The 23,046-nt window shown below is 41.4% G+C and overlaps 1 protein-coding gene across 1 annotated transcript in view; it reads right to left on the reverse strand.

Moving 5' to 3' along the window:
• Positions 1-11,397: 11,397 nt before the first annotated feature.
• The window catches only part of LOC105495035 (ring finger protein 11), a 36,752-nt gene continuing 25,103 nt past the window's right edge, over positions 11,398-23,046 (reverse strand). Inside the window, exons 2-3 of the mRNA XM_011764166.3 lie at positions 14,630-14,799; positions 11,398-13,691 (exon numbers count right to left, since the gene is read on the reverse strand). Of these exons, the coding sequence (XP_011762468.1) occupies positions 13,520-13,691; positions 14,630-14,799 (342 nt within the window). The 3' untranslated portion in view covers positions 11,398-13,519. The remainder of the gene's footprint in view (positions 13,692-14,629; positions 14,800-23,046) is intronic.

Genomic DNA, 23,046 nt, shown 5'->3' on the forward strand with positions numbered 1-23,046 from the left:
CTGACTTTGCTACTGATTTTCAGCGTAACCTTGGGAAAGTCACAGATACTCTAAAAATGAGCAATTTGGACAAGATTAAGGCTCTTTCCTGCCTTCTACAGTTTATGTTGCAAAATGAGGCAACAGATACACTTCCCTACCTTTCTGCTAAAGCCTTGCGTCCCTAAGCAATTCAACCTGAAATAATAGACTTCCTGAGGGGCTGTACAGTAGCTAGAACACCCAGAGAGCAAGTAATCCTCATTTAGAGAAAGTCTAAATCCTGTGCCCCACAGATGAATTCAGTTGTTAGGGAAGTAGCAACCATGTAACATGATCTGCACAGGTCCTTGGCAACAGAAAGTCTACCTCAGCCTCTCTCTGGTCACAGGCAGAGTGGCTTCTAGCAGTGTGCTGGGCCCTCAGCTCTCCTATGGGTGGGCAGGTTGCCCTATTATCTCTTGAGCCAGAATGAGAGTGTTTCCAAGACAGTTATCATCATTCACAGCAGAGAGCCACAACCTGACATCAAAGCCAGGATCCTAAAAGGCCAACACCAACTCAAGATTTGGCTGAGGTCCAGGTGGGAGAGTCCCAAGTGAAGAACGGCATCAAGAGGTTTTAAGAAAGCTCCAGTGCACTGAGTACTAGAACCATTCAAGGGAATCATCCAGACCCTTTCCTCTGGAGTTACTCCCAAGTTCATTTCTTCTAAGATGATGGGAGTCGATAGTCTTTTCCTTGTTTACTTCAAATTTAAAGCCTAACAGTGCCTTCTCAACATCCTTAGCATCATCACATTAATTCAGTCATACATGAGAGGTGTCTGGATTCTGAAATCCAAGTAGCAAATGGGAACTTCTCACGCCCACCCTCAGATGCAGCTTTCCAAGGTCAGAAAGTGCCTTCTGCTCGGGTTAGCATGGCTTGTTTGAATTCCAGTGCAAAGTTCATTTCTGATCAATAGGCTAGGTCCACAAACAACCTCATTTGGGGGCTCGAAAAATCCATTTCTAAATGAGTAATCTATGACTGCTTCCACTGTATAAAGTCAACTGTTAAGTGACAAAATAAGAATAGAGCTCTTTGGGAAGACAGAATTAACTATTGAAGGTCTCTATGGACTGTTAAAAGTTGATGTTTGGCTGGGCACAGTGGCTCACATCTGTAATCCCAGCACTTTGAGAGGCTGAGGCAGGTGGATCAAAAGGTCAGGAGATTGAGACCATCCTGGCCAACATGGAGAAACTCCATCTCTACTAAAAATACAAAAATTAGCCGGGCGTGGTGGTGGGCACCTGTAGTCCCTGCTACTCAGGAGGCTGAGGCAGGAGAATTGCTTGAACCCAGGAGGTGGAGGTTGCAGTGAGTCGAGATCGTGCCTCTGCACTCCAGCCTGGTGACAGAGCAAGACTCTGTCTCAAAAAAAAAAAAAAAAAAAAAAAAAAGTGGATGTTTAAGTTTAATCAGAGACATCACAGCTAATGTCTCACAAATGACTAGATCAGGTTTGTTTTTCTTCCTCCACATTAACAAACACTTCAGAACATCAGACACCATATGCTCTGGGGAAAAGAATAAAAGCTAATATTTATTAAATACTCATTATGTGCCAGTTGCTATTCTAAGTACTTTACATTTATATAATCCTCATAATATTTATGTAATCCTTTGGAGTGGGGCCATTGTCATTTTGCAGATGGCAAAACTGAGGCACGGGTAAATAAGTTGCCTCAGATCACACGATTATGCAGCAGAAAGATTTGAAGACAGGCTGCTGAACTCTAAAGCCCGTACTTTGCTACACTGTTGGTCAAGCTGTAAAATCCTGTGTAAAGTTAGACCCAGCTTACACTGACTCATGGGCCACTGTGAAAATGGAAGAACTACTGGCTAATAGCTCAGCCGTTGGCGATGCTCAGCTGCAAACACATGGAGCATGTCTGTGTGGCATGGTTCCCTTTGGCACTTGGCATCATGAAGTAGGGAGAGGGCCTAACTTGGAAAAAGCCAAAAGAAAAGCAATCCTTAAACAACAGTATCTGCTCAGAAAATCATCGAGGGATGATGGAGGAAAAGGCATGATTCAGTCCCCACTTGGATAGGTAGAGTTCCAGTCAACTACTCCACAGATGGGAAGTGAAGCCTGCACTGAGGCTTGATGCATAGCAAGTCACGTGCTAGGAGGAGCTTGGTATAAGACAATAATAAAGAGGACCACTGGCAAACTGGGAAGCATATGATGCCAAAGGCACTAAAAACTATTTTATAGTTTAAGCACTTAGGAGTGCTTGGCTAAGCACATCACATTTGTGGGTCAAAGTGACCCATGGGCCACAGCTTTGTCCTCCTGGTACTGAGATGACTTCCTACAGTTCTCTGGAAAAGAGGTTGTGAGCAAATTCACAGTATGAGAAAGCCCGGTTTACTAAAAATATCCAGCTTTTTTTTTTTTGAGACGGAGTTTCGCTCTTGTTGCCCAGGCTGGAGTGCAATGGAATGATCTCGGCTCACCGCAACCTCTGCCTCCAGGGTTCAGGTGATGTTCCTGCCTCAGCCTCCCGAGTAGATGGGATTACAGGCATGTGCCACCATCCCTGGCTACTTTTGTATTTTTAGCAGAGATGGGGTTTCTCCATGTTGGTCAGGCTGATCTCAAACTCCCGACCTCAGGTGATCTTCCCATCTTGGCCTCTCAAAGTGCTGGGATTACAGGTGTGAGCCACTGTGCCCGGCCTACCCAACTTTTAAGTTCAATTAATTACATGGGGTAGTGGATAAAAGCACAACTTAGTCAAACTACTTCACTCCATTTAGAGAATCAGTTTACTCTTAGGCAAAGTGGGGTTTAATGCCAACTGCTTCCCAAGGGTTGTTGAGGATAAAGAGCAAGCATGTAAATGAATAGGCTAGCATGGCCCCAAGTATACAACATTACAGTAAATTTATTGGCTTACTTCTACTGTGCGAAGGCAATGGTGGATTTGGCCTGACGGATGACTGAATCGGGGGCACTAGTGCCACAATTAAGCTTTCTTTACCTCTTGGCTTTTGCTCCTGTGTTAGATTCTTTTGATCTGACTTCTCTGCATGGCAGGAGTACATGGCACTTTAGGTCTCATGTCCTTAGAGCATATGGCCAGTGAAGCGAAGGGCTGCTTTCCCTAATTCCAGTATGAACAATACCAGATAAGGACAATTAGTCTGGCTTGGCTCAAATGTTCATCCCTTAGCAAGTGCTTCTCAAAGTATGGTCCCCGATCAGCATTAGCATCCCCTGAGAACTTGTTAGACATACAAATTCTCAGATCCCACCTTGACCTAAAAACTGTAGGTTTGAGGCCCTGCAATCTGAGGTGTTTTTTGTTTTTTTGTATTTTTGTTTTTTGAGATAGTCTCCCTTTGTTGTACAGGCTGGAGTGCAGTGGTGTGATCTCGGCTCACTTCAACCTCTGCCTCCCGGGTTCAAGCAATTCTCCTGGCACAGCCTCCCGAGTAGTTGGGATTACAGGCATGCGCCACCACGCCTGGCTAATTAGTAGAGATGGGATTTCACCATGTTGGTCAGGGTGGTCTCGATCTCCTGACCTCAGGTGATCCTGAGGTGACATGAGTCACCGTGCCTGGCCACAGTCTGAGTTTTAAAAGACCTGTAGATGGCCGGGTGCAGTGGCTCATGCCTGTAATCCCAGCACTTTGGGAGGCCGAGGCAGCCAGATCACTTGCGGTCAGAAGTTTGAGACTAGCCTAGCCAACATGGTGAAACCCATTTCTAATAAAAATACAAAAATTAGCTGAATGTGGTGGTGCATGCCTGTAATCCCAGCTACTTGGGAGGCTGAGGCAGGAGAATTGCTTGAGCCTGAGAGGGCGGAAGTTGCAGTGAGCCCAGATCGCACCACTGCACTCCAGCCTGGACAACAGAGGGAGATTGTGTCTCAGAAAAAAAAAAAAAAAAAAAGACCTGCCGATGAATTTGATGCATACTAAAGTTTGAGACCCATTGCCCTAGAATGGCAGTGAGGTACCACAATTGGCATACCTTCAGACATATGCTCAGTGGGTGTATTACCAAAAGGGAAGACAGTGTATTGGACAAACAAAAACATCATAAATCCACTATTATGTCCTTTCTTTCAAAAGTTGATATACAGGAAGTATGATTTACCCTATTCCCAAGAACAGGGGAGGATGAGGACAGTGGGTGTACTGGTTAGAGACAAGGCTTATCAGAAAGCTGCATGTTCAGGCCAGGTGCAGTGGCTCACACCTGCAATCCCAGCATTTTGGGAGGCTGAGACTGGTGGATAGCTTGAGCCCAGTTTGAGACCAGCCTGGGCAATACGGCAAAACTCCATCCCTACCAAAAAACAAACACATACAAAATCAACCAGTACATGCGCCTGTGGTCCCAGCTACTTGGCAGGCTGAGGTAGGATTGCATGAGCTTGGGAAGTGGAGGTTGCAGTGAGCCAAGATTGCACCACTGCACTCCAACCTGGGTGACAGAGTGAGTCTGTCTCAAAAATGAGAGAGAGAGAATTAAACAAAGAGAAAGAAGAAAATAAGAGAAAGAAAGAAAAAGGAAGAAGAAAGAGAAAGAAAGAAGAAAGAAAAGAAAGAAGAAAGAGAAGAAGGAAGGGAAGGAAGGGAAGGGAAGGAAGGGAAGGGAAGGAAGGGAAGGAAGGGAAGGAAGGGAAGGAAGGGAAGGAAGGGAAGGAAAAGAAGGAAGGAAGAAAGAAAGAGAAAGAAAAAGCAAGCTGCACCTTCAAGGAGAGCTTTGCCTTTGTTGCCCTTCTCCTGGCCACCCTCCAAACTCTTCTTCATAAGATCCCTATTTGCAATGGGAAACTCCTTGAGATGTTAGTTAGCTCAGATTTCTAAGGACCTCTTTTTCCCCATTTTCTCCTTCCCTTCATTTATTACATATCTTTTGAACACCTACTGTCCTGCTCTCATGGAGCTTGTTCTGAAAGTGAAGTCATATAACAAAGAATTTGAACCATGGAGTAAATACAGTCATCTGCCACATAACGATGTTTCAATCAGTCACAGACCGTATATATGACGGTGGGTTCATAAGATTATGATGGAGTTGAAAAAGTCCTGCCAGGTGCGGTGGCTCACGCCTGTAATCCCAGCATTTTGGGAGGCCGAGGTGGGCGGATCACCTGAGGTCGGAAGTTCGAGACCAGCCTGACCAACATGCAGAAAACCCGTCTCTACTAAAAATGCAATATTAGCCGGATGCGTGGCACATGCCTGTAATCCCAGCTACTCGGAAGGCTGACGCAGGAGAATTGCTTGAACCCAGGAGGCAGGGGTTGCCGTGAGCCGAGATCGCGCCATTGCACTCCAGCTTGGACAAGAGCGAAAGTCCGTCTCAAAAAAAAAAAGAAAGAAAAGGAAAGAAAAATTCCTATGCCCTAGTGATATAGCCATGGTAAATTTGTAGGGCAACACATTACTCATGTTTGTGATGATGTTGGTGTAAACACACCTACTGCACTGCCAATCGTCAAAATTTTTTTTTTTTTTTTTTTTTTTTGAGACGGACTTCTGCTCGTTGTCCAGGCTGGAGCGCAGTGGCATGATCTTGGCACTCCAGATCATTGCAACCTCCGCCTCTTGTGTTCAAGTGATTCTCCTGCCTCTGCTTCCTGAGTAGCTAATATTACAGGCGTGCGCCACCATGCCCAGCTAATTTTTGTATTTTTAGTAGAGACGGGGTTTCACCATGTTGGCCATGCTGGTCTTGAACTCCCAACCTCAGGTGATCCACCTGCCTTGGCCTCCTAAAGTGCTGGGATTACAGGCATGAGCCACCACGCCCGGCCCAGTCATATAAAATTATAGCACATACAATTATATATGGTGCATATTACAAAGGTTTAAAAGTTAAAAAAATTAGAAAGTTTATAAAAGTACAGTAAGCTGTTAATTATTGAAAAAAGAATATTTTAAATAATAAACAATGTAGCCCAAGTGTGGTGTTTCTAAAGTCTGCAGTAGTGTACATTCATGCACCACTCACTCACTGATTCACCAGAGCAACCTCCAGTCCTGCAAGCTCCCTTCATGGTAACTACAGGTATACTGTTTTTATCTTTTACACTGTTTTCTGTGTTTAGATGCACAAATACAAGCACTGTGTTACAATTGCCCAGGATATTCAACACAGTAACATGCTGTCCAGGTCTGTAGCCTAGAAGCAACAATACCATCTAGGTTTGTGCAATTACATTCTGTGATATTCCATGAGGATGAAATTCCCAATTCATGCTTGTAAGTGGGATGTATCTGGTCTAGAGGATAAGAAGTCAGCTATCTGAACAAAGTGGAGAAGAGAGCTGCAGGGCAGAAATAATAGCACAAAAAGACTTGAGACAGGAAATAACTTGGCATTTTAGAAGGCACGAAGACGGCCCATGAGGCTAAACGGTTGATTCAAATGAAAAGGCAGAAAGCCAACTCATCCCTGTTAAGGAGTCTGGGTTTTATGCTCTGCATTATAGGAAGCTATTAAAGTTTTAAGTAGGGAAATGACATCAATTTATTTATTCACCTAATTTAACTGCTGTGTGAAGAATGGATTATATAGGGTTAAACATGGAAGTTAGTCTCCAGCACCAATTGCTTTTGGTTTGTCTAAATCATAAAAATGCTGCATCTTGGCCGGGCGTTGTGGCTCACGCCTGTAATCTTAGCACTTTGGGAGGCTGAGACAGGCGATTGCCTGAGTTCAGGAGTTCGAAACCAGCCTGGGCAGCATGGTGAAACTCTGTCTCTACTAAAAATACAAAATTTAAATGAGCATGGGGATGTGCCCCTGTCGTCCCAGCTACTCAGGAGGCTGAGGCAGGAGAATCACTAGAACCCGGGAGGCGGAGGTTACAGTGAGCCAAGATTGCACCACTGCACTCCAGCCTGGGCAACAGAGCAAGACTGTGTCAAAAAAAAAAAAAAAAAAAAAAAAAAAAAAAGCTGTCAATATGCTAAGTTGTAATTAGGTGCTAAGACTCAATGAGTAGGTATTTCATGTTCTTTGCTCTTCACAAAAAATCAGAAATCCAATTCATTAAAATCTATGCCCAGGACCAGGATTTCTTACTTCAAGTATATCTTCAAAGCCATTAACTCAAAGTTTAAGAAATGCAAAAAACAGCCCATCTGAAAATGCCTTACTAGAATAGCACCTGTCTCACAACCAGAAATAAGAATGCCGGCTGGGCGCGGTGGCTCACGCCTGTAATCCCAGCACTTTGGGAGGCCGAGGCAGGCGGATCACCTGGAGGTCAGGAGTTTGAGACCAGCTTCAACATGGCGAAATCCCATCTCTACTAAAAATACAAAATTAGCCGGGCATGGTGGTGCATGCCTGCAATCCCAGCTACTTGGGAGGCTGAGGCAGGAGAATTGCTTGAACCTGGGAGTCGGAGGTTGCTGTGAACTGAGATCGTGCCATTGTACTCCAGCCTGGGCAACAAGAGTGAAACTCTGTCTCAAAAAAAAAAAAAAAAAAAAAAAAAAAAAAAAAAAAAAAAAAAAAAGAATGCCTATGAATTATTCTTCCTTGTGTCAAGATAACACTACAGATAGTGATGAGTGCAAGCAAGACCAAACCTCTTCCCTTCCCTACACCTTGCACACTGTAAAGTTGTAGCTGTTAATTTATAATGTGTTTACCAAGTTAAATTAAGCTTTGCATAGGGGATCATCATTCTGCATTGTTTCAAAGCTGAAGGCCTGGCTCTAATTCTGGGGTTGGCAGAATGCAGCCTATTCCTGCACCTCATTTGGGTAATGCTGGAAGCCAATCTCAATGTCTTTCTGATAGCACAGTCCAGGCTTCTCAATTCACACACAACGCTTAAAACTTGCTTTTGGGTCCTAGCTGACCAGATCAGCTACTGTGGTGGCCGCCAGTGAGAAGTTGAACTTTTTTTGCATAGCCAACAAATCTTCTCACAGGCATTCAGAGTACACAGTGCCATGACAAGACTCTTAGGGAGGTCCCTTAGTTATGTTCCTCAACTTCTTTTTCTCAGTGCTAACAGATGTGGAGCCCACAAGCACAAATTAAATTAGAGAAGGGGTTCAAAGCAAATAGGTGCTGCTCCTTCATCGCCATCAGTTTTAGATGCCTAAAACATGTGCCTATTGCGAACACTCCTTCATTCAAAGAGAAAACAAACTTTCTATGGGAAGCACCTGAAGATGACTAAATGTGCCAGTGAACAGTAATTTTTCTCAAGAAACAGAAATGTAACGTAAAGGTAATCTCGACCATACTTTTATTAAAAAACTGTATGTGAAGAAATGATAAATGGCTTTAGTCAGTTAGTAACATTAATCAGATGCACCCAGCTATTGTCCTAAGGCAGTGCCAGACTGGGAGCAGCAACTCAGGCCTATAATCCCAGCACTTTGGAAGGCTGAGGCAGGAGAATCTCGAGGCCAGGAGTTTCAGGCCAACCTGGGCAACATAGTGAGACTCCGTCTCTACAAAAAAACAAAACATTAGCTGGACGTGGTTGAGCGCACCTGCAGTCAATCCCAGCTACTCCGGAGGCTGAGGTGGGAAAAATCACTTGAGCACAGGAGCCAGCCCGGGTGACACAGCCAGACCTTGTCTCTAAAACAAAAGCTTGTGCCTAACTGCTCAGTGTGACAAAGCAAACAAAAACAATGTGGACAATTAAAATGTGCAACCTCAAACCCTTTTTGTAATTCACTGGTGCCTCTGATGGAAGAAGGTTGTAAAATCAGGAAATAGGTTGTAAAGGGACTTATCTGGATGCTCTGTATCTATGCTAAAGAGCAAGGAAATAGCAAAAGGACAAATGAGCAGAAAGTCTAGAAAACTGTGCCTGGACAATCCATCTCTGAATAACCAGCAAGTGCCCAATACGGCTTCTAATTTCTCAGGAAACAAAAATGTACCAAACTTGTATTTCACAAGTTTGGGAAGGGATCATCTACCAATGCTTCCAAAACCTGCTAGTGCATCAGAATCACTTGGAGAACCTGTCACAAATTATAGATGGCCAGGTATGGTGACCCACACCTGTAACCCCAGCACTTTGGGAGGCCGAGGTGGGAGGATCATTTGAACCCAGTTTGAGACCAGCCTGGGCAACATGCCAAAAACCCATGTCTCCAAAAAAAAAAAAAAAAAAAATAGCCAGATATGGTGGCGTGTGCCTGTAGTCTCAGCTCCTTGGGAGGACTGCTTGAGCCTGGGAGGTGGAGGTTGCAGTGAGCCGTCACTGCACCACCGCCCTCCAGTCTGGCAGATAGAGTGAGACCCTGTCTCAAAAATGTGTTTCTCCTCTCCCACTCTGATACGATAAGGGTCTCCATTAATAATAAACATCCAGAGCCCTAGGTAATTGTGCTCTGGTTGTCCTGGCCTCTGAGAACTACTGATCCACCAACACTCCCATGGTGGTGAAAATGGGGATTAGAAGAGAGAAAATGAGTGAGCAGAGTGAGCCATGATCACACCACTGCACTACAGCCTGGGAGACAGAGAAAGACCGTCTCAAAAAAAAAAGAGTACAGAAGGATGGGTCAAATTGTCCTCTGTCTCTTCCCGCCCAGTAAAACAGCTGTTGATATTTAAAAGAAAAAAATTTAAAAAATAAAAATATAATAAAAATTTAAAAACCGAAGAGTGGTTAAATTCACCGGTAAATTTAACATTACTTGAAGGATATTAACCTAAAATCCAACTTTTCTTGTGTCCACAAATTTTAAAATTAAGGCTTAAAAAATTAGGTGAGATTACACCAAGATGCATTTACACACGTTTCATCAGTTGACTCCATGACTGCTACCCACTGCTTTTGTAAGCAGAGATAGCCACCAACTATTTTTGTGACTTATGCTGAAGAAACGTACTCTCTCTCGTTTACCACTTCCAGTCTCAAGACCTTAGGCAGCTCTCCTTTTCACTACAGTATCACCCACTTGATCTGTGGGATATACTCTCCAAGAAGCCCACTGCATATCTCAAACTGTGGATAGTACCACATGTACCTACACATATGATAAAGTTTAATTTATGGATCAGGCACAGTAAGAAATTAGGAACAATATTGGTAACAGTTTTTGTCTTTTTTTTTGAGACACAGTCTCACTCTGTTGCCCAGGCTGGAGTGCGGTGGTACGATCTCAGCTCACTGCAACCTCTGCCTTCCGGGTTCAAGCGATTCTCCAGCCTCACACTCCCAAGTAGTTGGGATTACAAGTGTGCATCACCATGCCTGGCTAATCTTTGTCTTTTTAGTAGAGACGGGGTTCACCATGTTGGCCAGACTGGTCTCAAACTCCTGACCTCCAGTGATCCACCTGCCTTGGCCTCCTGAAGTGCTGGGATTACAGGTGTGAGCCACCATTCCCGTTGTAACAATAGATTCTAATAAAAGTTATGCGAGGCCGGGCACAGTGGCTCACGCCTGTAATCCCAGCACTTGGGGAGGCCAGGACAGGCAGATCACCTGAGGTTGGGAGTTCAAGACCAGCCTGACCAACATGGAGAAACCCCGTCTCTACTAAAAATACAAAATTAGCCAGGCATGGTGGCACATGCCTGTAATCCCAGCTACTCAGGAGGCTAAGGCGGGATAATTGCTTGAACCCAGGAGGCAGAGGTTGCAGTGAGCCGAGAATGCACCATTGCACTCTAGCCTGGGTAACAAGAGCGAAACTCCATCTCAAAAAAAAAAAAAAAAAAAAAAAGAAAGAAAAAAATTATGTTAATGTGGTATCTCTCTCTCAAAATACCTTCTTGTACCATAGTGTGTGGGTATGTGACATGGCAGAAACGGTGGATAAGGGGGATTACTGTACTTTAGTTAAGTGTTGCTCCTTTTTAAAAATCAATGCTTCTTTATGAAGATTTGTATGCAAGGGATCTGTGACCTCAATGCTTACTATTCTGTGAAATCATACAGTTTTATATCACATGATAAACACCAATAGTAGGGAGCGAGTCTTCTAGTACTGAAGAGATTCCCCTATAAAGAACACTCACAGAAAGTTTGTGTTAGCTAAACTACAAATATCTGAAAGTATTTCAACTTGTTGGGTTTTGCATTCAAAAGGATAAGATTCTTTTGTTTCTTCCTGGTTAAGCTTTTCAGAAATTTCAAATCCCACAGCCAAGCTTGAACATATCTAGCCCATATCTAAATCAAGAGATTACAGCTATTGTTTGGTTTTAGAAACTTTGGTGCTATCAAGCCTAAGTACATGATTAAATGATATTAAATGCCAAACAATAAAAAATACTTCCCACAGGTGTGTATATATATATATATATAGAGAGAGAGAGAGAGGTATTTTAAAATAATTATACACAACTCTTTTAAAAGATATGGGGAATACTTACGTAATCAACTCTAACTTTAGCCCTTCACAGCTGTATTATAACTTTATTTAACAACTTAGTAAAAGTCAAAATTGATGGGTCTTAACATTGCATGTTGAGAATACAAAGTGCCTAAAAATGACACATTCTGCCCAATGCTAGTTCCTTCAGTATCACCACCAAACTTCTGTGAAAGACTTGCATTGAAAAGAAAGACTAACTGCAACATGGAAGATGATTTTAAAAAAAGTTCATTTACCAATTTTAACAATCTAGAAAAAAAGAAAGTCTGACTATAATACTTGATGACAGACATCATGTTTAAGTAGAAAACACAAGAATAAAAAAGCAATTATCACAGAAAATATTGCACAACCTCAGTTGTTTCCTCCAAATCTGCTTTATGTAATTGGGTGGATATAAATTAATAAACAGAAATTTAAGCAAGATACATGTAACAATTTAACAGAACCTGATAATCTAATTTCTTCAATTTTTCTCAAATTCATCTTTAAGTCTTTCCATCATGGGGCTCATAAAGAAATTTAAGCAACATATGGATACTACATTGAATGTCAAATCTTTACAAAGTACTTATGACATACTACATTCCTCTATAATGCAATTATGCATAACCTTCATGACAGTGTTTTGTATGTAGAAAAGTGTTAGAGTTCAATATTCAACCCAATATAAAATAATAATAAGAAACACTTCTGATGTTAGGTTGAGACCACTTTTCCTTTTGCTAATGAATGATTTTTTTTAGCTGTATGTAATATCACTGAGGTGAACCAATAAGTCACCTTTGAGTACATATGAAAAAATAAACACATGCTAAATGGATAAAACATTACTACTACATCTTTACTAGACCATCTCTACCTCTAACACTTCAGAAGCTTAGAGATTTAAAGTATTCTTACATTAACTGCAAGAAACAAAGGAGAAATTCCTTCTTTTTTGAGATCACAACTATGAAGTCATATGGTTATACAAATTCTGTGTTTGTGTGCAAAACATAAAATACAATTATCTTTATTCTCCCTGCTTAGTTTTGTCAGTCAGCTAGCAGGATGTAATAGATACCTTTCCAAGAAACAGAGACTGAGATGTGTTTTATATAACTTCAATAACCTCAGCACTACAGTAATGAGAGATGCAGTATCCTTTTGCTATGGTTCAAGACAAGAGGGAAGGAGGTCAGAAGAAAGAAAATAAATCAAAATTGTTACAACTGAGTAATTATTTCTCATTAGGTCTCACCAAGGTGCCACCTTCATTTTTACATAAACGTGGTGGCATAATTCAATCTCAATAAATCAGAATTCTTAATATTTAAAATTTAACTTGACTTTCCATTATCACCATATTAACAACCAAAATAATTAGATAAAACACATAGGAAAGGGCAATATTAAACCCCACTTTAATAGAGTTGGTTTCTTGACACATTAACTTATTTTTTATAGAAAAGGGATAGTGCATCTCAGTTTGCTTACAAGCTAGGAGATCACTTTGAATTCTGCATTTCCTAACTGCAAACAGAATATAGCACTTATAACAGGTTATAAATAAACTGGTTTTCAAGCATAGAGCCAGCCCCAACGATAATAATACACTATTTAAAAAGACCTAAGGCAATGAATTCCATTTCCAATGGAAAAAAAGAACTGTGCAAACAAGCTTAAAACTACTTTTTTGTGTGTGCCAGTGTTATAAAATGTAGCTTTTAATAAAACCTTGACCCAAATGTCAGCAACTTCAGAAAAGAATTTGGGTGGGGAAGGGAAAGAGAAGAAAGTTATTTCATTTAGGAAAAATAACTACTATCTTTTTCCTAATCTTCAATACACACAATTTAAACAAATACAGCTGCTGTAACACTTTACACAATTCCTATGTACTGGAGCAATAACAAGATCTAAATACAATTATATTTTTAAACATTGGGTCAAGGCTTTACATAAAAATACCATCCTACTTTTCCCACTAAGTTTCTAAAATATCACGTACTTTTCCCCCAACATCTGCAGCCATCCAGGAATTTTAAGGAAACTTTTGTGCATGATCTTAATTCCTAATCCCTGGCTCTTTGGGCTCAGTGACAAAAGATCAAAACCACCAAAATGGTGGTTCACTTGAAGTCAGATGAGAGACCCTGGCTCAATTAGTCTCATAGGATGAAAGCAGTGCTGCATCAACTGGCTCCATGCAGGAGGGGCACGTGAAGGATCTCATCAACCAGTCATCTATACAGTCCAGGTGATAGATGTGCATGCACGGCAGAAATCGAATTGGGTCCCCATAAACAAAGTCCATCATACAGATCACACACCTGTTGGGAGCAATGGAGAGAAATCAGAAGGCATTTTCGGAAGTGTCCTATTCAGAAAACTGTTTAAATCCCATTAAAGACAGTGTTAATCTGAGTAACACATCAGAATGCTTTGCCTGTCATCTTATCACCAAAGCATGCAAACTGAATTTTTTCCTAATGTTGATCTATACACAATTTCTTATTTAAATCCCCCGAGAATTTGCAGGACTTAGGAGCAATCAACAGAGCAAAGAGAAATGGATTACATATGGATCAAGTTTACTGCTGTGCTTGTAAACAGCTACATACTATAGCAGATACCTTAAGGAGAATGGGATTATTTTAGGTAGAAAAGCATCAGTTAGATCAACTTTGTTTTTTTGCACTATTTAGTGTAATCCTGGACTAAGACAATTTTCATTTTAATAACTGTAAAACAGAAACACTAACTTCAGCCTACTTACTGGGTTGCTGAAAGTTAAAGCTCTCTTCACTAACTTTCTCTTTATTTATTAATTTAATTTAATTTTATTTTTTGAGACAGAGTTTCAAGTGATTCTCCCACCTCAGCCTCCCGAGTAGCTGGGATTACAGGCACGTGCCACCATGCCTGGCAAATTTTCGTATTTTTACTAGAGATGAGGTTTCACCATGTTGGCCAGGTTGGTCTTGAACTCCTGGTCTCAAGTGATCTGCCCACCTCAGCCTCCAAACATGCTGGGATTACAGGTGTGAGGCACTGTGCCCAGCCTGTGAAAATTTGTAATTACTATATAACATTCTCTTGCTAGTAGCCAGTAATAGAGCTATGAAAAAAAATTAAACATTCTCTTGCATTAAGCAAAGTGTTTCAACATATTAAATGTCTGACTTTCTAAAGTGCAGGAGAAAAGGCAAAATTTTCAAAAGCAACCTGAAAATAAAACTTTGAAATGTACAAATTAATTAAAACTTACTCCCGGATCTTTTTTTCTGATCCATCTCTTCCAGGGTCATAAACTCCTTTAGGCAGATGTTGTATAAGGCCTATTCTTTGAGCTATCCTAATTTGTTCCTCTTCAGTCAGCTGAGTTGCTAGCCGAGTCTGGCTAGGTGTTGGGTGGTAGACTGGAACTGGAACTTGTTCCTAAAATATTAAAATATGGAGGAAAAAGATTATTTTTTCAAAACCTTTTGAGGGCTTATTTTTTAGTCAGAGATAGAAGGGAAAGGGAGCCCTGGGAGGGCAGGAAGCTGGGCTAGTGTGTGGCTGTATTGACTGTGTTTCACCCTGCCTTAACTTCAGCTATTGGAACAAAACATACAACAAAACATTCTCATTCTGCCTAAAGGATATAAACACAAACATCACTGAAGAGCTGGCATGCAATGTTAAATGAACTATTTCCATGTGATAAGAGACTAGCCTGGACAACATAGCAAGACCCTATCTCTAAAAATAATTTGAAAAAAATTTTTTAATGGATTGGACTATGGCAAAAATAAATCTGAAAGTCATCTAAGACTCACTTTCCCATTTCATAGGACCAAGCTTGCCTACAGTCACATAATTGACAATACTGAAATTAGAATTCTACTGCTCCTAATCCAATGGATTTTTTACACAATTCATTCAAAGGAGTCATATGTATAACCCCCACCTTTTATTTGAGACAGGGTCTCCCTCTGTTGCCCAGGCTTAAATGCAGTGGCACAAACACAACTTACTATAAACTCAACCTCTCGGGCTCAAGCAATCCTCCAACCTCAGCCTCCTGAGTAGTGGGACCACAGGGGTAAGCCATGGTGCCTGGCCTATAATAATAATATTTAAAACTGAGCAACTCTGATGGAATGAAGCTGGGATGGAGTGTGGCCTAGGAGGGATGAGGCTCCCCATCCGCAAGCCCTCACCTTGGTTACCTTTGCAGAATCCTCAGAATCAACAGTCTGAAAAACACATACTATCTCAGAAGATTAGATTTTCAGTCTGAAGAATTAAATTATGAGATTTCAGTCTCCGCTCAGCTACTCACTGTGATTGCTTGGACCAAGTCCCTTAATGTATTTGAATAATGTATTTGAATAAAGCAGATAACAGCACCCACTTCAGAGAGCTGATACAGTCATGAGGTAACTAAGAGCTTTGTAAATGCCAATATTTGTAAATTATTCTATCTAACATCTCCCCATCGTCATGATTCTACTCATCATGATTCTCCGCTTTGCAGACTTTAAGCTAAGTGCTACTGTCCTTGGCTTTGGTCCTAACTTTCTGGCTTCTCTTTGAATACTACAAACTCTTAGCCTCTGTTGTGATCTCTGCCAGCTCTGAGTTCTTCGACCCTTGAATTACTATTTCCAGTCTAGACTACCTTCCTGAATCTTAGTCTCAGTCCTAGTTGACCAGTTTTGATGAACTGTCATCCACATGCAAACTGGGAACAAACTGGTTTAAGACTTTGGATGATATAAAGGGTCTCTTAAATCCTTGAATCTAACAAACAAAAATAACTAAATTGTTTTAGAGCAAATAAACGCCAACTATGGGTTTTTCAGAGGCTAGATTTCTTCAGTCTTGTGTCTCAGTCTCTTCACATATGTGTAGAGAATACAGAAAGCAGAACAGAAAAGGAAAGTTCTACTTTATGATGAAACATTAATAAACATTAAAGAAGAAAATAAAAACTATATTTTAATTCATGTTATGAGTGTATTTTCTCCTTTGGTATTTTTTTGTTAAAACAAAGGAACCCTCTATGTATCTTTTAGATATTTAAAATGATTCAACAATCTAATTTCAGTTTACATGCAAATTTTCAGAAAACCATAGAAGAAAGGAAATGACTAAGACCTCCTGATATTTTAAAGATGAATGTGGCCTCACCCTTCTTACCACACATGCCTAATTTTAAATTTTAATTCCCATGATACTTGTTTAAAAATGGCTTGATATCTGAGTTATCAATTGTTTTTGTAACTAGAGAGCCTCTGATTTTCTAGGTAGCAAAATGGAATCTTGATTCAATTGTTGGCTAACAGACACTGAGTGAGTAGAAGATTAGACAGGGGTATAAAAACAATTTTAAAAGATGTGATGGCCAGGTGCAGTGGCTCACGCTTGTAATCCCAGAACTTTGGAAGGCCGAGGCAGGCGATCACCTGAGGTCAGGAGTTCGAGACCAGCCTGGCCAACAAGGTGAAACCCCATCTCTACTAAAAATACTAAAATTAGCTGGGTGTGGTGGTGCATGCCCGTAATCCCAGCTACTTAGGAGGCTGAGGCAAGAAAATTGCTTGAACCCAGGAGGCAGAGGTTGCAGTGAGCCGAGATCTTGCCACTGCACTGCAGCCTGGGTGACAGAGTGAGACTCCATCTCAACAACAACAAAAAGATGTGGATTTGGGGGTGGTTCCCACCATTCCCTGCTGATTCTCTATATAAACAAATACTATATGGTTTATGTTCAACACCCGCTTTCCCTCTGAGAATCTGGAATTTTGTTGTATGTCAGGCAGTGGGTGCCTAATCAGTACCTGGGGCACTGAGTCCGCAAATGAGCTTCTCTGGCAGAAAACCTTTCATATATGTTGAAGGAATTAAGCACGTCCTGTGTGATTCCACTAGGAGATAACTCTGGGAAGCTTGCGCTTAGTTCCCTTTGGACCAAAGCACCTTTCCCCTTAGCTGATTTTGCTTTGATTCTTTGCCGTAACAAATCATAGCTGTGAATAAGATTATATACTAAGTCCTATGAGTCCTCCTGTTGAATCACCAAACCTGGGGACTGTTTTGAGGACCTCCAATGCCAGTGCTAGGTTGTGCTTCCACTTTATATTTGCAAAGCTACTGTGTTTCGTTCCCAGCTGAAAACAAATGAAAAAAACAAAAAACAAACAAAAAAACCCCCTAAATATTTTGATTAGCCTGTTTCAGGGCCTAAATATGGATCTAATGATAAAAAGTATACAAACACAACTCACTGCAGCCTCCAACTTCTAGGCTGAAGTAATCCTCCCACTGCAGCCTCCCCAGTAGGTGGGATTACAGGTGGGCATCACCATGCCCAGCAATTTTTTTGTTTTGGTAGAAACAGTGTCTCGCTGACCAGGCTGGTCTCAAACTCCTGGCCTCAAGCGATCTTCCAGCCTTGGCCTCCCAAAGTGCTGAGATTACAGGTGAGAGCCACTGTGCCTGGGCTATCTGGGTAGTTTGATAAGGGCAGGGGCTATGTCTATTTTGCTTACCAATGTTTACTACCTACTCAGCACGGTATCTGGCACACAGTTGGGACTCAACATAATTACATAACTGAAAAACATAAATCAAAGCACATATGTTCTTGCAATATACATTATATACATATTATAACTTTGTAGATATGCTATGAAAAATTGCTAATGGGCCTGGCACAGTGGCTCACGCCTGTAATCCTTGCAGTTTGGAAGGCCAAGACAGGCGGATAGCTTGAGCTCAGGAGTTTGAGACCAGCCTGGGCAACATGGTGAAACCCAGTCTCTATAAAAGATACAAAAATTAGCCAGAAGTGGTGATGTACACCTGTAGTTCCAGCTACCTGGGGGACTGAGGGAGCAGGCTCACTTGAGCCCAGGAGGTTGAGCTACAGTGGGATGAGATCGCGCCACTACACTCCAGGCTGGGTGACAAAGTGAAAGAAAAAGAAAAGAGAAAAACTGTTAATGATTTGGATTAAATAACAATAACAAAAAGAAAAAAAAATTGCTATCTCAAAAAGAAAAAAGAAAAATTGCTAATGATTTGGATTAAATAACAATAAAACAAAAAAGGAAAACTTGATCTAAATTACACCCAACATTTTCCCAAGTGAAAATACCTGGGTTGTTGCCTCTTCCAAAGTTCCACCTACCCATCCCACAGGAACTTCAATAGGTCCAAAACTAAACCAGATATACTTGTATAGGCATTTCCTGGAATTTCTGCTCTGGCATTTAATTATGTATGTGGCCTTACACAAGCTTCTTAATATCTCTGAGTATTAAGGTTCCTCATCAGCATAACAGACAAAATACCTATCTTAATAAAGCGTTGGAGGTCAGGTGCAGTCATTCACCCCTGTAATCCCAGCTACTCAGGAGGCTGCAACATGAGAATTGCTTGAACCTGGGAGGCGGAGGTTGCAGTGAGCTGAGATCACGCCCCTGCACTCCAGCCTGGAGCTAGACTCCATTTAAAAAAAAAAAAAGTGTTGTAAGGCAGATAAGTAAGGCACTTACCAAGATAAGGGCTTAATATATGAACTGTTCTCTAATGACACCAGTCACTTGAGATAGACATCTCATCCTTCCTGATTCCTCTGACTTCCTCTCTTCCTTTTTCCACTATCATCTACTTAAATGTCTTATACAGTCTTATCTAACAACCATCTCCACATTGTTGATTAGGAGACACACATGGGCTTGCCCTATGAGTTTAAATTTTAAGATGGAATTCACAGAGAAGCAAATTTCAAATAAATTTAAACAACCTTTTCCTTAATACTTTTAGTTCTCCATATGTCTGCATGCAAAAGAGAGAAAGAGCAAGAATCCAAAAGAAATCATCTGCCTTTAAGGAGAAAAGGAATAATTTAAAATTAAAATATGCACTGTGGAAAAATGCAGCAGCATGGAAGGGGATAGAATAGAAATGGAAGACAGGGTTATAAAATATGCTGAAGCAGGACAGAAGATAGGGTCTTTTTTTTTTTTTTGGAGACAGGGTCTCACTCTGTCCACCCAGGCTGGAATGCAGTGGCGCAATCTTGGCTCACTACAACCTCCACCTCCCAGGTTCAAGCAATTCTCCTACATCAACCTCGAGTAGCTGGGAGTACAGGCACACGCCACCATGCCCGGCTAATTTTTTTATTTTTAGTAGAGACAGGGTTTCACCACGTTGGCCAGGCTGGTCTCGAATTCCTGGCCTTAAGTGATCCACCCGCCTTGGCCTCCCAAAGTGTTGGGATTACAGGCGCGACACAGGTGTGAGCCACCGCACCTGGCCAGAAGATAGGGTCAAACACCAAAAACAGCAAGGTCTGATTTGATGAGAAAAATCTCCGAAGCATTCCGGTTGTCTGTTTATATATAAATGAAGCATCTATAAAATGATGGATGTTGTCAAGAATGTATTGGGCCCTAATCTTAGATAGTTTAAGCCAAGAAAGACACAAAACAGGTGAATGTAAAACGACGTGTTTTTCTGAAGGGCACTACATTAAAAGTTGGATTCAATTGAGGGAATGTGATACAATTTCAGAAACTAAAACAATGCAGTGGGGAAGTGCCTAAATAATGTGCTGAGGCTGGAAATAGTACAAGTCTGGTTTGTGGTGAAGGAAAAATAAAGTCACTGCTAAAGAATGCAGCTTGTCACCAAAAGCTGTATCTTTTCCTCCAGTAGGAAATAAGAGCCAGCTCTTCTGATCTTTCTCTTTATATCCTTACAAGCTGCTGCTGGCACCACCTTCTTCCCAGCTGCAGTCTCCTACTGGGAAATGTTTTCTCTGAATTTTGCCAGACTGACACTTAAGATTACAAAATGGAGGATTTAGAATAGTTGGTCTCAACATATATTCTAGTTCTGATGTTCAATGAAATCTTGACCAAAACAAAAACCCCAGATTAGCATTGATGCAGTTCCTGAACAATTACACACAGATTTAGCATCACATCTATCTTCCTGATAAATATTTTTTTTTTTTTTTTTTTTTTTTTTTTGAGAGAGGGTCTCATTCTGTTACCTGGGCTGGAGTGCAGTGGCACAATCTTGGCTCACTGCAGCCTCGACTACCGCCCAGGCTCAGGTGATCTTCCCACTTCAGCCTCCTGAGTAGCTGGGACTACAGTCCCATGCCACTATGCCCCGCTAATTAAAAAAAATAAATTTTGGGCCGGGCGCGGTGGCTCAAGCCTGTAATCCCAGCACTTTGGGAGGCTGAGACGGGCGGATCACGAGGTCAGGAGATCGAGACCATCCTGGCTGACACGGTGAAACCCCGTCTCTACTAAAAAATACAAAAAACTAGCTGGGTGAGGTGGCGGGCGCCTGTAGTCCCAGCTACTCGGGAGGCTGAGGCAGGAGAATGGCGTAAACCCGGGAGGCGGAGCTTGCAGTGAGCTGAGATCCAGCCACTGCACTCCAGCCTGGGCGGCAGAGCGAGACTCCGTCTCAAAAAAAAAAAAAAAAAAAAAAAAAAAAATAAATAAATAAATAAATTAATTTTGTGGAGACAGTGAAAACTTGTTGCCCAGGCTGGTCTCCAACTCCTGGGCTCAAGCAATCCCCCTGCCTTGGCCTCCCAAAGTGCTGGGATCCCAGGAGTGAGCAGTCAAGTCCAGCCTTAAAAAGTACATCTCGGCATTGAGGAAATACAGTATTACGATAAGGCGAAGGCCTCTATTAACTTTAACACCTTAGAGATAAATTCACATTCTATTTCCCTATTTAAAATACACAGTTCAATGGTTTCCAGTGTGTTCAGAGCTATGCAACCATCATTTATCAATTTTAGAGCATTTTCATTACCCCCAAAAGAAAGTGTACTCATTAACAGTCACTCCCCCAAACTCCCTGGCCCTAGGCTACTACTAACTAATTTGGTTTTTGTCTCTATAGATGTGCCCTATTCTGGGCATTTCATAGATAAGCATTACTCAGATGTGTGGGTTTCATTCCAGACCACCCTAATAAAACTGATCACAGATCACCATAAAAGATATAATAATGGAAGGGTTTGAAAGCACAAGAATTACCAAATGTGGCAGAGAAATGAAGTGAGCTGCTGGAAAAATGGTGCCAAAAGAATTGTTTATTGCAGAGCTGCCACAAACCTTCAAGTTGTATAAACACACACACACACACCCCTGTCAAGTGCAATAAAACAAGGTATTCCTGTGTATGGCATCATACTAATATGTGGTCTTCTGTGGCTAGCCTTTCACTTAGCATGTTTTCAAAGTTCACCCATGATGCAGCATTTATCAGAATTGTAATCCTTTTTATCGCTGAATATTCCACCACCATTTTCTTTAGTCAGTGATGGACATGGGTTGTTTCTACTTGTTGGCTGCTGTGAATAACAGTGTTATGAAAATTAATGTATAAGGTTTTGTACATGTTTTCATTTTATGGGCTATATATACCAATGACTGGAACTCTGCAAAACCTTTTGTAGAACTGCCAAACTTTTCCAAAGCACCTGCACCATCTTACAATCCCATCAAAAGCTGTATTGGTAAGTGATGGTTGCATAACTCTGAACACACTGGAAACCAATGAAGTGTGTATTTTAAAAAGGGAAACAGAATATTCCAGTTTCTCTACATCATTGCTTAAACTTATCTTTTTTTATTATAACCATTCAAGTGGATAAGATGTATCTCATTGTGACTTTGATGTGCCCTCTCTGACAGCAAGTTACCTTTTTGTTATCTCCTGGACATGAGTCCCTTATCAGACCAATGATTTACAAATATTTTCTTTGAGAGGCTGAGGCTGGCAGATCACCTGAGGTCAGGAGTTCAAGACCAGCCTGGCCAACATGGTGAAATCCTGTCTCTACTAAAAAAATTAGCAGGGGGTGGTAGTGCATACCTGTAATCCCAACTACTTGGGAGGCTGAGGCACAAGAATTGATTGAACCTGGGAGGTAGGGTTGCACTGAGCCAAGATTGTGCTGCTGCACTCCAGTCTGGAAGACAGAGGGAGACTCTGTCTCAAAACAAAAACAAAACAAAACAAAAAAATCCCAAATATTTTCTTGCATCCTATGGGTTATCTTTTCACCTTCTTGATGTTCGCTTTGAAGAACAAATTTTAAATTTTAATGAAATTCGACTCTGGTTACTTTTACTTTCAGTATCCTAAGAAGTCTGTCAAACCCAAGGTCATGAGCACTTGCTCCTATATTTTCTGAGAGGTTTATAAAGTTTTAGCTCTTACATTTAGGTGTATGAACCATTCTGAGTTAATTTTTGCATATAGTAAGAAAGGGGTCCAACTTCACTTAACTATGTGGTTATATGTAGGTGTCCCAGCATCATCCGTTAAAAATTGTTCTGGGGCCAAGTGCATTGGCTCACACTCGTAATCCTAGCCTGGGCAACATGGCGAAACCCCGGACCTACAGAAATTAGCCAGGAGTGGTGATACATGCCTGTAGCCTCAGCTACTCGGGAGGCCAAGGCAGGTGGATCACCTGAGGCCGGAAGTTCGAGACCAGCCTGGCCAACATAGTGAAACTCCCTATCTACTAAAAATAGAAAAACTTAGCTGGGGGTGGTGATACGTGCCTGAAATCCCAGCTACTCAGGAGTCTGAGGCAGGAGAATTGCTTGAATCGGAGAGACGGAGGCTGCAGTGAGCCGAGAC

This window comes from Macaca nemestrina, chromosome 1, assembly GCF_043159975.1.
Source record: "Macaca nemestrina isolate mMacNem1 chromosome 1, mMacNem.hap1, whole genome shotgun sequence".
NCBI lineage: Eukaryota > Metazoa > Chordata > Mammalia > Primates > Cercopithecidae > Macaca > Macaca nemestrina.